This window comes from Cydia amplana, chromosome 5 (assembly GCF_948474715.1).
Source record: "Cydia amplana chromosome 5, ilCydAmpl1.1, whole genome shotgun sequence".
Classification (NCBI taxonomy): Eukaryota; Metazoa; Arthropoda; class Insecta; order Lepidoptera; family Tortricidae; genus Cydia; species Cydia amplana.
In genome coordinates, this window is record NC_086073.1 from 5,588,982 (window position 1) to 5,603,299 (window position 14,318).

The 14,318-nt window shown below is 36.9% G+C and overlaps 3 protein-coding genes across 3 annotated transcripts; 2 read left to right on the top strand and 1 right to left on the bottom strand.

The window, feature by feature from the left end:
• The first annotated feature begins 622 nt into the window (after positions 1–622).
• LOC134647843 (cell division cycle protein 23 homolog) lies at positions 623–7,942 on the top strand. Its single transcript, XM_063502173.1, has 7 exons — positions 623–1,107; positions 1,429–1,777; positions 2,773–2,952; positions 3,867–4,031; positions 5,010–5,256; positions 6,344–6,530; positions 7,504–7,942. The coding sequence occupies exons 1-7, from the start codon at positions 640–642 to the stop codon at positions 7,726–7,728; spliced, it is 1,821 nt and encodes a 606-aa protein (XP_063358243.1). The 5' UTR covers positions 623–639; the 3' UTR covers positions 7,729–7,942.
• Positions 7,943–9,781: 1,839 nt separating this feature from the next.
• LOC134647844 (arf-GAP domain and FG repeat-containing protein 1) lies at positions 9,782–12,201 on the bottom strand. The gene is made up of 6 exons (XM_063502174.1): positions 12,007–12,201; positions 11,416–11,913; positions 11,205–11,338; positions 10,994–11,059; positions 10,777–10,910; positions 9,782–9,982 (listed from the first exon to the last, which is right to left on the bottom strand). The coding sequence occupies exons 1-6, from the start codon at positions 12,168–12,170 to the stop codon at positions 9,932–9,934; spliced, it is 1,047 nt and encodes a 348-aa protein (XP_063358244.1). The 5' UTR covers positions 12,171–12,201; the 3' UTR covers positions 9,782–9,931.
• Positions 12,202–13,041: 840 nt separating this feature from the next.
• On the top strand, positions 13,042–14,210 carry LOC134648426 (zinc finger protein 420-like). The gene is made up of 2 exons (XM_063502947.1): positions 13,042–13,183; positions 13,279–14,210. The coding sequence occupies exons 1-2, from the start codon at positions 13,064–13,066 to the stop codon at positions 14,158–14,160; spliced, it is 1,002 nt and encodes a 333-aa protein (XP_063359017.1). The 5' UTR covers positions 13,042–13,063; the 3' UTR covers positions 14,161–14,210.
• Positions 14,211–14,318: the final 108 nt, after the last annotated feature.

Consider the following 14,318-nt stretch of genomic DNA (forward strand, 5'->3'; position numbering starts at 1 on the left):
ATGATTACAATGAAATAGAATAATAGATGGTAGTATTTCTAGTATTTTTTTTTTCATCATAGATACATAGACTATCCCGTTCGAATTTGCAGGACCAATTAACGTTTTTAAATGTGTCTCGAATACACTGACTAAATGAGTAAGATAAGAAAACTATACTGGGTCAACCAAATCTTGTCAGTAAATAGGAACAAAAAAAACTATACTCATCCTTTTCTTTTGGGTGCTAGTACTAGTGTTAGACAAAGATAGTATGATTCTCTCTGTCTATGTTTGAAATCAAACAGACCTTTGACACACTACATATAGGTATACTTGGTCAACCAGATCTTGTCAGTAGAAAAGGCGGCAAATTGGAAAAATGTAGGCGCGAAGGGATATCCTCCTATAGAAAATTTGAATTTCGAGCCTTTTTTACTGACAAGATTTGGTTGACCATCTTATAAGTGATGATTTCAATTTAATAATTATAGAACAAAAACAGTGTACCAACAATTTAACACGAGTATATAAACTTTTTTTTTCAACATTACTAGACGAAACCAATCTGACGGCTTTTAAAAAAAAAAGTGCGAAGACAAGATATTGACACTGACTTGACACTGACAGACAACAGTTGCCGGTGCTTGATGTATTTCTATGGTTTGTGGATATTTGCGTTTCTTTAAGATTATAAACATGCCACTAACAATGAATCCTAAAGGAGATATCCCAATAGATCTGGATCAGGTCAGAAAGGATATATTACACGGAATACGTGAATGCTCAGCTCGGGGTCTATCACAGACGACTAAATGGCTCGCTGAGCTAAATTTTGCGTTAAAAGATCATCAAGTTACCATAGAAGAGCCACCCGGGGGTTATGATGATGGAATCATAGCGGAGGAGAAGGAATCTTATTTATTAGCGAAAAGTTATTTTGATTGTCAAGAGTATGACAGGGCGGCGCACTTCTTAGAGAACTGCACGAGCCAGAAGTGCGTGTTCCTGCACCGGTACGCCCAGTACATGTCCAGTGAGAAGAAACGCTTAGATAACGCGACGGACACGGGTGCAGAGAACACTGAATCCACCCAGGTTTTGCTGGATCTGCTGTCTTTTTTTAAGGTAAGCTTGGCATTTATATATTATCTATCCTCATGCAATCAAAATTTACGTCTATCAAAAGTCGTTTTACCCCCAATAGAAATCATTATAGGCAATAGTCTACCCCTAAATCTTGATCAAAAAATGTTATTTGCCATTTTATTCTACATGGAATCTAGCAACCTTTTAATAGTGAAATTGTGACGAGTCCGTTAGAAACTCTAAATACGTCTGGTGAACTCATACTTTTCATAATTGCTTCATATGCAGGTCAGTGTAGGCTGTCGAATAAATACAACAAATTGAAAAAAAAAATGACAACTTGGTTATCTTTTATTCCAGGCAAACCGCAATAACCTAGATGGCTACTTACTCTACTTACAAGGAGTAGTATTAAAGAAGCTAGATCTAAGGAGCCAGGCTGTGACAGCACTGCAGGCCGCAGTCTCTGCAGTCCCCATCCTCTGGTGTGCCTGGGTTGAGTTAGCAGGCCTAGCCAATGAATATGATGCGCTGGACTCCTTACAGTTACCGAAGCATTGGATGATGTATTTCTTTGCCGCACATGCCTTTGTGGACCTGAAGCTATCAGAGCAGGCACTGGAAGGGTATATGGTGCTGGCTTCTGCGGGGTTTGATAAGAGTACTTATGTCATAGCACAGATGGCTATTGCACATCATGATAGAAGAGGTACGAGATTTTAATGTTTTAGGTACTGAACTATGTGCAAATAAACAAAATAGTTAGCCTTTAACTGTTCCCTTTTCCACAATTCAAAGTTTGATCAAGGCACAGACAAGACATCCTCTAGACTGAGCATAGTAACGCTACCCCCTCTGCCACAAATATACGGTAGTTTTACTCCATCTTCGAGTCAAGTGTCAGAATCCCGTGCTGTGATTGGTCAGTGTCTTTGAACGGACCAATCACGCCACGGGGATTCACTCACCTCGTCCCCCGCACCCCAGTCTTTTTGGCAGCATCGGTTTCATGAAATAATTGCTCTAAACTCCGTCTAGAGGATTCCTAGTCTATGGATCAAGGAAAGCAGGATTGAAAGCTTATCTGATATCTCAGACAACAAAGGCTCATAGACTTCCACCAAGTTATCTCTGTACAGACTTTACCATGACAAAGTGTGAAACTCTACCATATTTATCAAATTCCTATGAAAATATTGTTTATTAGTGGCAATGCAATGTTACTCTAAAAATTAAAACTGACTAAATTTTAGCTAAATTGAATAAATACTTATAAAATTCGATTTTGGTGCGGCTATGTACAATTTCTCGTATTACAACTGTGAGGTCTGTCCTCTTAATAGTGTGCCAGAGACTCGTTTTTCATGTCATATTCTGCCTGCCACAAGGCCCACAAGCCTCATTTTGCACATCTCATGCAAGCACAATTTAGTGTACAAACTATCATTCATAATGAAATAAGTTTTCTATCATTGTCTTGAATATTATTATAAGTAAATATTCTTTTTTGTGCACCATACAGTTAAAAATACACTGAAAATTAATTACAGTTAAAAGCTATGTGAACATACAAAATACAGTTAACAACAGGCAGTCTTATCACTGAGAAGTAATCTCTTCCAGACAACCTTTGGGTAGCAGGAAACTAAGAACTTACATCATTGAATGCCAACTGCAGCATTGAATGTTAGCTGTCTCTTTCAGATGTGGATTCATCCCTAGCCCTATTCCGAGAGCTATGCCAAATTGACCCGTACCGTCTGGACAACTGGGACGTGTACTCTCACCTATTGTACCTGAAAGAGCGGCGCATGGAGCTGGCGCACCTCGCGCAGCGCGCCGTCTCCATCGACAAGTACAGAGTGGAGACCTGCTGCGTAATCGGTAAATAATAAACTATAAATTTTTGTTGTTCCATGGTTGTTCCTTATAACACAAGTTTTGTCTAGTTTTATAACCCCAGCCTAGCTGAAAAACCAATAAGTTTAAACCTCCAGCAATAAGTTTAAACCATAACCACTTAGCTGTACTCACTGTAGGAAGTGATTTATAGTTGTCGTTTGTTATACAAGCTATATTCAAGTAAATACTTACATATCTAATTTTGTTTAAATATTTTCGAGTTGTCACTCATTATTCATGTTTTTGGTTTTATCAATTTTATAAACAATATTGCCAGCACTTTCTGTGTTAAACCTTTTGTTATCTTTTCCCTCTGACCCTAATGTAGAGAATCACGCGGGGCTAGAGTCTAGACTTAATTTGACGTAGGCAAATTGGGTATGTCAGGAAGAAGTTGAGGGGCAGTTCGCTGGAATAAACCTGGCAACCTAGTTATATATCACTAATTAACCTATCGTCCCGCCGCGGTCGTAAATAGACGTATCTATTTGAGTCGTGTGTAGGTATTTATTGATTCTGAACCAATTAAATCTGATAACATGAGATCATAATTGAGTCCAGGGTCAAATGCGTAACCCCGGATAGCACCAGACTGTCACCTCTCCTATTGAACTATATAATTGCGTCTTCGGTTAACTTATACGTTTACCTTACTTAAATAATTTCTTTGATCAAGGTATTTCATATATTTCGTCTGGGATTGCCGAACTCTTTATAAATTAGACTGCATCAAAAACAAAGCAACCTGATCTGACATCCATGCAACTTCCTCAATAGCACCTCCATGTTTTTATACTATTTTACGCGGATATCACACAGCTTGAACACTTGAACTGCGGCAAGGCGGCAACTGCATACATTATGAAACACACCTAAATATCACAATTGTATTTCAGGAAACTACTACAGTTTGCGGAGTGAACATCAGAAGGCAGTGATCTACTTCCAGAGAGCCTTATCACTGGACCCTCAGTACCTGTCCGCGTGGATTCTCATGGGGCACGAGTTCATAGAGCTGCAGAACTCCAATGCAGCTATCCAGTGCTATAGGCAGGCCATTGGTAAATATGTTCAATGTCTTTATTATGCTACTTGAATTAACCCTTTCAAGCCACATACAGTCATATCATCTGATAAATGTCTCATTCGATGAAAGACTTTATTTACAGATATCATAATGCCTTCATGTGTGTGGTGGAAGATAAGTAAATATTAGTCGCAGTTACCCAACTTCAATTACTTAAATATCTGGGAGACCGAGCTTTGCTTGGAATCAAAACATACTATATATTATAAAAACTCAAAAATGCGCGTTTTCGCAGATAGAAGACCTAGCTAGATCGATTTATCGCCCCCGAAACCTCCCATATAGCAAATTTCATCGAAATCGTTAAGAGCCGTTTCCGAGATCCCCGAAATATATTATACCACGTGTCCCAAAATTCAACGATAAGCTGGCACCAGAAAATGGACCTGCTCATGACTTGGCTCATGGCTTAAGAATGTCAAAATACTTAATAAAATACGTCAAGCCATTATTTTATTTAAAACATGCGTAATAAATATACATATAGGTAGGTACTTCGATAAATACCTAGTAACCTTTAATCTCTGTTTAATTATTTACTTAATTACCTCATTACTAAATTCAGGAGCGCAGTTAGCTAAAATAACAAATTAGTAATCAAGAGCAAAGCAATGATAATGATTATCCCGTAATTAAATATGGAGTTCCGCAGAGCAATGCATGACTCAACTATTTGTTTTGGTTCTCTTAATGATTTGTATGTAGTACTAGTAGGATCGTATCTATATTTGTTGTATGTATTTATAATATAACTAATTAGTATGTTTAAATGCATTCTTGTGCCTATCTATGACTGAGTTGTATATAATTTGTTGAGTTTAATGTTTAACACAAGCACAGTACGATGCGAATTATCACCGTCCGTATTAAGCTTGCATTCAAATTGGATCCTAATTTACACAGCTATTGAATGAATAGTAAACTGAATCTAAACTAGGCCATATCATTTCAGATGTGGACCGCAATGATTATCGCGCTTGGAACGGTCTCGGCCAGGCTTACGAAATACTCGGCCTGAACGGCTACTGCATTTATTACTACTCAAGGGCGGCGCAATTAAAACCGGACGATTCCAGAATGCTAGTCTCCCTCGGGGAGGCGTATGAGAAGATGGACAAGATACCTAATGCTTTGAAATGTTATTATAAAGCTCATAGTACCGGCGATATTGAAGGAATGGCCCTATTTAAATTAGCAAAGTAAGTATAGCCATGCTAAATGATATCTTTGACCGACTGATAAAACATTGGCAGTTGTCAAAAGGCTTTAATTTCACAGCTCAAGACCGTTTTATCATGGTTTTATCTGTCGTTGACATTCAGCGATGAGTGATATTTATTATTCGCGCCAGCCTTCTACACACCAAGAAAACTATACAATTATATTGAAATTTACATTAACCTCTCGTCAGCAAGGCTCAGAACCGGTTTTCTCTTCATACAAAAATACCGGTATTATTACGTTCTTTGGCTCATTATTTCATTTTTAATGGGACAATCTAATAATACGAAGTTGTAACCTAAATACATGATTCAGTCCTACGTGAAGAGCATAAAATAATTCAAAATATTGGGCTATTTTGGGTTTTACAAAAAAACCGATTCCGAGCCTTGCTCGTCAGTGTATGATAATGATAAGGAATCTTGACCGAATTTTTGGTCACCTTTTGCTTTTTTTTCTACATCGTTCTTTTCTGCTCTATGCGGACTAGGTTTGAAGTTTTGAACCCATGATTTTCGACCCCACACACAAAGGTTAACACCTCGTTTCCTACAATCAAGTCTGCAAAGAGAATCAAAATTGAACTCTAACGTTAAAACTTTAAGGCCGCTTTTTGCCTGACAAATTACGTATAAACCAGGGATGTTGCGAATATCCGCATCCGCAACCGCGGAACTTCCGCATTATTTTCAACATCCGCATCCGCATAAAATCGATGCGGATGTAATGCGGATGCGGATGTGGAACAGGTCGGTACAGGAACGTCTTAGCATCGGCGTAAGTGCTAGACTGCTAGGTAATTTAGTCATTAACCAAAAAACCTATTAGAAATGAGCAGTCAAGCGTGAGTGGGACTTATTGTACGGAGCCCTTGGAATGCGAGTCCGACTCGCACTTGGCCGGTTTTTTGAAATAAAAATTACTAAAATGTAATATTTGACGTTTTTTATGGTACTATCTTGACATCCGCATCCGCGGATGTGAGCCTTAATCCGCATCCGCATCCGCGGATGTCAAAAAATCGGCATCCGCAACATCCCTGGTATAAACGAGTAAATTTTTCAGACTGTACGAGAAGTCGAACATGCCGAACAGCGCGGCGGCGGCGTACACGGCGGCCTGCCAGGACCCGGCCAACGCGGGCAGCAAGGAACTGCCGCCCGCCATGCGCTACCTCGCGCACTACTACCTGCGCTTCTCGCTGCTCGACCACGCCGCGCACTACGCCTACAAGTGCCTGGAGCACGATACTGTAAGTGATAAATTGATAATTCTTAAAGCCTAATGTACAGTGATCGGGGATTTCTATGCCACTTGGGGTGAATGACCTCAATCATTATGCTAGTATGGATATGCCGCGGGATTCCGGGATTCGTGTGCGATATAGGAGAGTGTTTTGGCATGTAGTAACATTGATTAATTGATTAACAGTAGTTAATCAATTAATCATGCATTGCATATATTATTAATATTAATAATTGAAAATTTGATTACAGATCAATTGAATATATCAATAAAACCACTAAGCTCGCATTACCTTATCAGTTTTGCATTGCCTTTCTACGACCGAGTCGAGACCCATGTTTTTTACAGTCCTTTATTTTATAAACGTATTACCAACACCGAAATAGCGTTTACTTTTCGAACAGTTTTGTTCCTATCGCGGGCCAAGTGGCGTATCCATATTACCATTTCGACTTGATATCCCGCGGTGTGGCATAGAAATCCCCGATCACTGCAGTAATGTACCCGAACAGGGCCTTTAACACTTTTCCAGGCATATAGTACGATTCATCGACCACATAGGTACGTCTCAATGGTTGAACCTTAGGACTCATTTAAGGTTCAAATTAGATTGGACTTTCGGGAAATGTGACTCTCATTCAGAAACTGTACTACTTGGATTTTTGGGAAAACTTGGATTGGTATGACCTGGAAAAGGGGTTAAAAGTAGAATAATGTGACAAACTTAATGCATTAAATAAAAAAAATCTATTTAATCCGTTCAATCCATTGTTATCACAGATATCTTTTTAAGATATGCTAAATCCTTGTCATGCAAATGTTTTTTATTGACCCGATATCAAATTGATAGGTAGGGAATTAGATAATACATTCAATCACATCGAATGTTATCTTAAATACACAACGCGCTCAAATACCTACAACAATAGTAGGTTACTTAGGAGGATCGAGCACGTATGTTAGTCTTTTTTTTGTTCCAGACCAAAGAAGCTGGTAAAAACTTATTAAAAACAATATCAGAAAAAAGATTGTCAGCGTCATCGTCGCAGCCGCACTGCTCGCACGAGCTGCCCGAGGCCATCAGGAACGCGTCCACCGTGTCCGTCCCCGCGGCCGACAAGACGCCGCTTCCCAGCCCCAACGTCACCCCGGACAACTACTCCACGCCCATGTTCACCCGCCGGAACACCAAATATAAAATGTGACCGACAAACATCACACACCCGAAGATGTAAATAGACTGATAATGTTTAAGACAAATTGGATTGAATAAAAAATATCCTTGTTAAAAAAAATAAGTGTTTATTTTACACCATTAATACAACATAACAGATCTTGGTGCTCAAATAAAAAACAATACGTTAATTTAATAACTAATTAATAAATAGTAGTGCATTGATAAGTAAAGATTGTTCGCTATAAAATGATTAGGATTACTAAAAAAGTTACTGATTTAAATCACAGACCAGATCAAGCACATAATTTGAGAGCTTGTTTACGCCGGCTATAAGCTTCACTTATCAGTTTAACTGATAATAGTAGATACAAGTAAATACATAAAACCTACAATCAACTTCCACTATATATAGTCTGTTGATGGATAGCCGGCTTCAGATGTGTATTAAATTAAACAAATTATGATTAGATGTGATGTGAGCTATAACTATTGAAGCTGGTACTTATATGATTAGGCGTCAAGTACCAAACATACAATAATTCATAAATGAAGGTAAATCATACGACATAAAAATGATTCTTATAAAAACACATAAGTATCCTACTTTGTCATGGTTTAATTAACCAGTAAAAGTAATGAGTACTTGCTATACGATAGAAATATATAATTCTAGATAAGGTGGCATAGTCGGATATAAAACAATTCATGATAATAAACACGTACACATGAATCAGGAAACAAATTCATAAAAAATAATAACAATGTTAAGCCTCTAAAACTTCATAATGATGTGTAAATAAACAATCCATTCAGATAATTAAAAGCTTTACAAGACTAAAATACTTTGTGGAAATGTTTGGTCGCTGCCTACTTTTCGGCTACGTACATATTCTTAATTAATATCACCCCTATCTAGGATTAACATGTGTATATTTGTTGTGTTAAATTGGATGGAAACAGTAACATTTAGGTACTAAGCTCGCTTCCTCATGGCGGGCATGACTATGAAAATAAGGCCGCACCGCGCGCCCGATGACTCATCACACACAGCTTGTTGCCTAATCTAAATACTAATCTCGTTTTGTAGTCTCACTAACTTACTGCATTATTGGTAATATGATGCAATGACTGGAAATAAGTATCCTAGATACGTTTATCTTTATATGTACTATAATGAAATGCTTGGGCGATTATGCCACAGTAGAGTTACGTTATTATGAACTGATAATTTTAACAAACGGATATTTAGACCAACGTTTCTATTATGACTCGGCTGCTTCAAACTTGGTTATCAGAACACAATTTCATTCATAATCTGACTAGATTGGCATTTATATTATGTGTGGATGAAATCATCATTCAATCTATGTTTTTATTGATTGTGTAAGTGCACAAAACAATATGATTGTTTGTATGTAGTTAATTTGAGGAGAAAAATCCCCCTCATGTGGAATGGGCCCTGCCCCTGCCTCATTTGTTTATGTTTAGGTATTATTCATAAATCATATTACACCTATACTATATTACTTATTTTTCAGCATAACAGCAATGTGGAGCCTGAAAAAAAATCCCACAAAATTGTTTCATTGAAATAAGTTAATCCGATATAATTTAACAATTTCTATGCTTTTAAATACATATTCTTTGCTCGGTAACCTTACATACAATAATTTCAATATATGTATATTTGTTGAGAAAACGATTTAAGCATGAAAACTGCAAGTTGGGTGTGATAAGATCATCAAAGCGTCGCGAATTGCGTCATCATATACAATATACCTAGGTACATAATTGTCACGACCTACAAAAACTAGCCCCAGTCAATCCTAATAAGGCCCTACTGAGCATTTCCTAACCACATAATGGACAATTTAAATTGAATAAATTGGACACAGCAAGTTGCCTTGCAACATGCTCACACTCAGATTTCCTGATTGATTGATTCAAACTAAACCAGACATACTAATACAATACTTTCACGACATTGACTTGCCTAATATATAATGAGAAATTTACAACTTGTTAAGGCATAAAGAGGCACATCCGTTGCTAAAATTAAGCACATTAATCTAAGACTGATAAATAGTTGTAATGCCAATATAATATCACCGAGAAATTGGTAAAAACGTAATATACTTATTCATAAATGTATACTATAATAAATTTGTAGCTAGTTTTGTGCTTTTTGTTGCAAACATTTGTTCTTTGTCCCCAAAACATGGAGCACCTCTTCAGAGAAAAGGATTCTTCGAATTAACATAGTTCCCAGAGTTAGATGATGGCTGTAAAATAAAAACATTTCCTTAAAGTAGGACAAATCCCAAAATAAGCAGTATGTATATGGCTCAAGCCACTCAAGACAAACACTAATTTATTTATTTTAAAACGACAAATAACCATCATTCACTAGGAAAGGAAAATAAACATTATTGTGATGTCATTGGAATGTACACAAAAATAAAACTGCAAAATTGATGTGTCTGATAAGAAGTTCTGTGAACTGTTATGCAAAAATACTACAACTTCCCCTGGATGATAAGGCATGTCAAGTATTCTACACTTTTTTACTAGCATGATATACATTCATCATTGTAAATGCCCATAATAATTATATCTTCATGTATATCCTGCCAATTAAATTGATTAATTGTTCCTTGTAGGATCATTATATTATTTGCTCATAAAAGTATATTTTCTTGAACAATATTATCAATGATCTAAAATAAGAACACAAAGCAGTATGATGAACTCGCTATAATAAACAATGACATAAATAATGTTATCATCTTAAGGTTAGGTTAGGTTATAACGTCTTATTGAGATACTTAACGCCTAAAAATGTTTTGAGTGTTACCAGAATGATAACCAATTTATACCAGAAATAAATCTAATCAACCTTATTTTTGTATCCCAAGTACCCTAAGTTGATGAACCAATTGATTGATTATGGTTTAAGTATTTGTTTATAAAAACGCGGCTTAATAAAAGCCTAAAATGTATAACCATGGAATAAAGCTATGAGAAAGTGTGGATCACCACATAAAAATGAACAACATATGTACTACTATTGACTTACCATGAAAGGATTAACAGGCACAGGCGCCGGAGCAGCGCTCCAACTTCCATTGAAGAAAGGGTTTTTGCTGCCGAAGAAGTCATTGGTTGGTGCACTTTGGAACGGATTCTTGCTATTTATATTGTTACATTCCTCTGCAAAATACAAGTGGATCAGACAAAGCATCTCAAAATATTCATATTTATTCACACATAATTTTTACCATCATTTTACTTACCCATTGACTTCATGTTTTGCTGCCTCAGTGCATGATCTAAATCTGCTAATGCTGCATAGCGATCATCTGGAAAAGTCATTTATTATTTTATTCAAATGGATCAAAGAATATTTATTTACAGTAGCATTAAATATGATACCAAGATCATTTTGGGTTGCTGCACCATTAAGTAATGTTAGCTTATTTTAAAAAATTGCAATGGAATACTCACTAGCAGTAGATGATGGAGGAGTGAAAGCTGCAAAACCTGTAGTGGTGGATGGGGCAGGCACATAATTGTTGTTTACATTATTATTAAACTGGCTACTGTTATAAATATCTGCAGTTGAAAAGTCAACAGGAAAACTGTAACAAAAATATAAGCATTAAACCTAGTGCCCACAAAACATGAACATTTACTAAGCCGTAAGAATATTACTTACTCAGGTACTGGGGCAGGGGCGACGACGGGCGGCGCCGCGAGCGGGCTGGGCTGGGGTATGCTGTGCACCGGACGGGCTATCTTCATGCTGACATCATTACCTCCAGAGAAAAAGCTATTTCCCAGTTTGGGCGCATTCACCAGCGTGTTATTGTTCACCGTCGACTTCGGCGCCGGGCTCGCTATTGATATCAGCTGTGCTGAGCTCGCTGCAGCACTTCCGCTTTTAGCTTTTGACTTACTCTTCGATGATAAACTTCCGTTCGTAACAGTATTATTCAGCGGTTGATCGAGATAGTAACGTTTCTTCTCGTATTTGTCCGACATAAAATCTTTCACACTTTGTTCATCAGTAAAGTTCACACTTTCACCCTCGTATAGGCCTAACCAAACGCGCCTACAGTAATCATTTCCTCTCACTTTTATAAATTCTATCTCTTCCGGGGTAAATGTGGCCATTGAGATCGACTTTACTCGATGGGGAGGCGTCAGACCACGTCTGCAAAAAAATCGTGCATTTCAAATTATCTGTTTGTTGATTTAATTTCTAGCACAAAAGCAACAACACAATAACGCACAAAATAATACTTACAGCATTCCCGAACATTTTGAACAAACGAACGAACCGATTGTAACATTAACGTACGTAGGTCCTCTTTGGTTACAATCTAAACAATATTTGTTTCCATTAATAGATATAAGTTCACGTAAAATTTCTAAATTCTTGTCGTCTTGCTTGCGACGGTTTGCAGCCATTTTTGTAATAGAATAAAATAAGACAGACTAAAAATAATAAGAAATGCCAAATCGCAAGTTCCGCTCTTGCACCGCAAACCACAGCATATGTAACAAAAAGTACTATAATAAAACAAATTCTAGTACCAACATAAAGACATATAATATAGTTGGTCAAACCAATTTCCCAAGAACCAGGAAAACTATACTCATCCTTTTCTTTTGGGTGCAGTACCAGTGTAAGACAAAGATAGTATGATTTTCTCTATCTATTTTTGAAATGAGACAGTCCTTTGAGACAAACTACAGTTTGTCGAGAATGTCGAGTCACCCAATCCAACCCAATGAGTCCAATCTCATCGATTTGACAATGACAACTTGCGTTCATATATTATTACTTTTTACCACTACTGACAATTAAGCCCTTGCTACACGGTCGCCGACAAGCCTTCTAACCGTCTGTCCTTGGTCTGACCTTGGTCAGTTTTGGTCAAATTTTGTTGGAAACAACTGTCTACACGGTCCGTCCAGACCAAGGCCACGCGGTTTGAGGGGCTTGTCGGCGACCGTGTAGCAAGGGCTTTAATATTCCATATTCCACGGACTTTTATTTATTAGAAATCAAACCTAAAGTAAAAATAATTTTCTTATTTTTTATGTTAGAGTATTGCTATGTGGTTAGTTTTATAATTCTATAAGTTTATTTTTCAAAGAGTATATTGTATTATTTGGTTCAAAACTGGGTTCAAAGGCGGTGGTACGAACACATCTATACTGTATAGTAGTATTCGAACGTAGTATTGTTTACGTTTGTTTGTTTGATCGGATCGGTAATCGGTTATTCTCAGTTATTTGGTTTGATTACTTGATTTGTGTTTGCGAAGGATCTTCGAACTAAATTTTATTTATCAAAAATGTCCATAAATGATAAAACATGCAGGCTATGCATGAATACGGAGGCAATGATCAATCTATTTTCAGTGGATGGTGATCTTACACTTGATAAAAAAATTAGTGCATGTATTGATTTAAAGGTAAGTAACATGAGAATGAGTTACATTTTAGGATTTAAAAAAATCATGTCGCAAGATTGAAGTTGAAGCCTAAAATATTTAAAAATATCTTTCAGATTAGCATTGGCGACGGATTACCTGCAGTAGTATGCAAAATGTGTGAAAGTAATGTAAAAACATTTTATGATTTCAAGCAAAAGTGTTTATTTATTGATTCTAAATTAAGAAAAGAGAAACTAGCTAAGAACTGTCACTATTCACCAAGCAAACTAACTTTGGATGACACTGATCTGGACAATATCAAGATGGATATTAAATTAGAATGTGATATTTTTAACAAAATGGATAGTGAGTTGAAGAACACCTTTGATTCTTGGCTGTCAGATGACGCCGACTCGGCATTTTATGTGGACTACTTTAATAACCAAGTGCCTGGCAAGGAAGAAGAAAATGAACCTACAACAGGACTCTTGAACAACTTGCCACAACATGACGATAAGAAAATACATCTTAAAAAACAATGTAGAAAATTGAGGAAAAAAGAGTCAACTCAACCAAAAATATACCAATGTGAGATTTGTGGGCGTATATTAAAAAATAAATCAGTATTAGGTAAGCACATAGCTACACACTCTGGTATCAAACAATTTTCATGTAAACTTTGTTCAAAAACATTCACTAGAGCGGAACATAAGGTTGTTCATATGAGAATCCATCTGGGTATCAAACCATACATTTGTGAAGTATGCGGAAGGTCATTTACAAAACGCCAAGATTTAATAAGACATATGAGAATTCATAGTGATGATAAGAACTATGCGTGTCCCAGATGTGACCGTAGGTTCAAGCGCTCTGGTGATGTACATAGCCACTTGCGAACACACACTGGTGCCAAGCCATACAGCTGTAAAATTTGTGACAAAAGCTACACTTCACACAGTGGCCTTAGGAAACATTACAAATCACATTGTAAAAGAGAAAACACTATTATTAAATGAGACGACAGGATTGGACAAATTGTGGTTGAAACAGATGTCTGTTAAAATGTCTTGGGTCTTTATGGAGGATTGACTGGCTTGTTATATTGTGTTGCTGCAATGTGTACTTAGTATTTCTAGATTAGGGACATGAGTGATAAATAAAGAAGTAATAAATA

What these genes read in the sequence shown, in the direction of transcription:
- LOC134647843 (XM_063502173.1), top strand. Translation starts at nt 640, where the DNA reads ATGGTTTGTGGATATTTGCGTTTCTTTAAGATTATAAACATGCCACTA. An exon ending in TGCACATCATGATAGAAGAG is followed by an intron (nt 1,778 to 2,772) that starts GTACGAGATTTT and finishes TGTCTCTTTCAG; the next exon opens with ATGTGGATTCATCCCTAGCC. An exon ending in GTGCTATAGGCAGGCCATTG is followed by an intron (nt 4,032 to 5,009) that starts GTAAATATGTTC and finishes ATATCATTTCAG; the next exon opens with ATGTGGACCGCAATGATTAT.
- LOC134647844 (XM_063502174.1), bottom strand. Translation starts at nt 12,170, where the DNA reads ATGGCTGCAAACCGTCGCAAGCAAGACGACAAGAATTTAGAAATTTTA. An exon ending in TCCTCCATCATCTACTGCTA is followed by an intron (nt 11,060 to 11,204) that starts GTGAGTATTCCA and finishes TGACTTTTCCAG; the next exon opens with ATGATCGCTATGCAGCATTA. An exon ending in TGCCTGTTAATCCTTTCATG is followed by an intron (nt 9,983 to 10,776) that starts GTAAGTCAATAG and finishes TTTATTTTACAG; the next exon opens with CCATCATCTAACTCTGGGAA.
- LOC134648426 (XM_063502947.1), top strand. Translation starts at nt 13,064, where the DNA reads ATGTCCATAAATGATAAAACATGCAGGCTATGCATGAATACGGAGGCA. An exon ending in GTGCATGTATTGATTTAAAG is followed by an intron (nt 13,184 to 13,278) that starts GTAAGTAACATG and finishes AATATCTTTCAG; the next exon opens with ATTAGCATTGGCGACGGATT.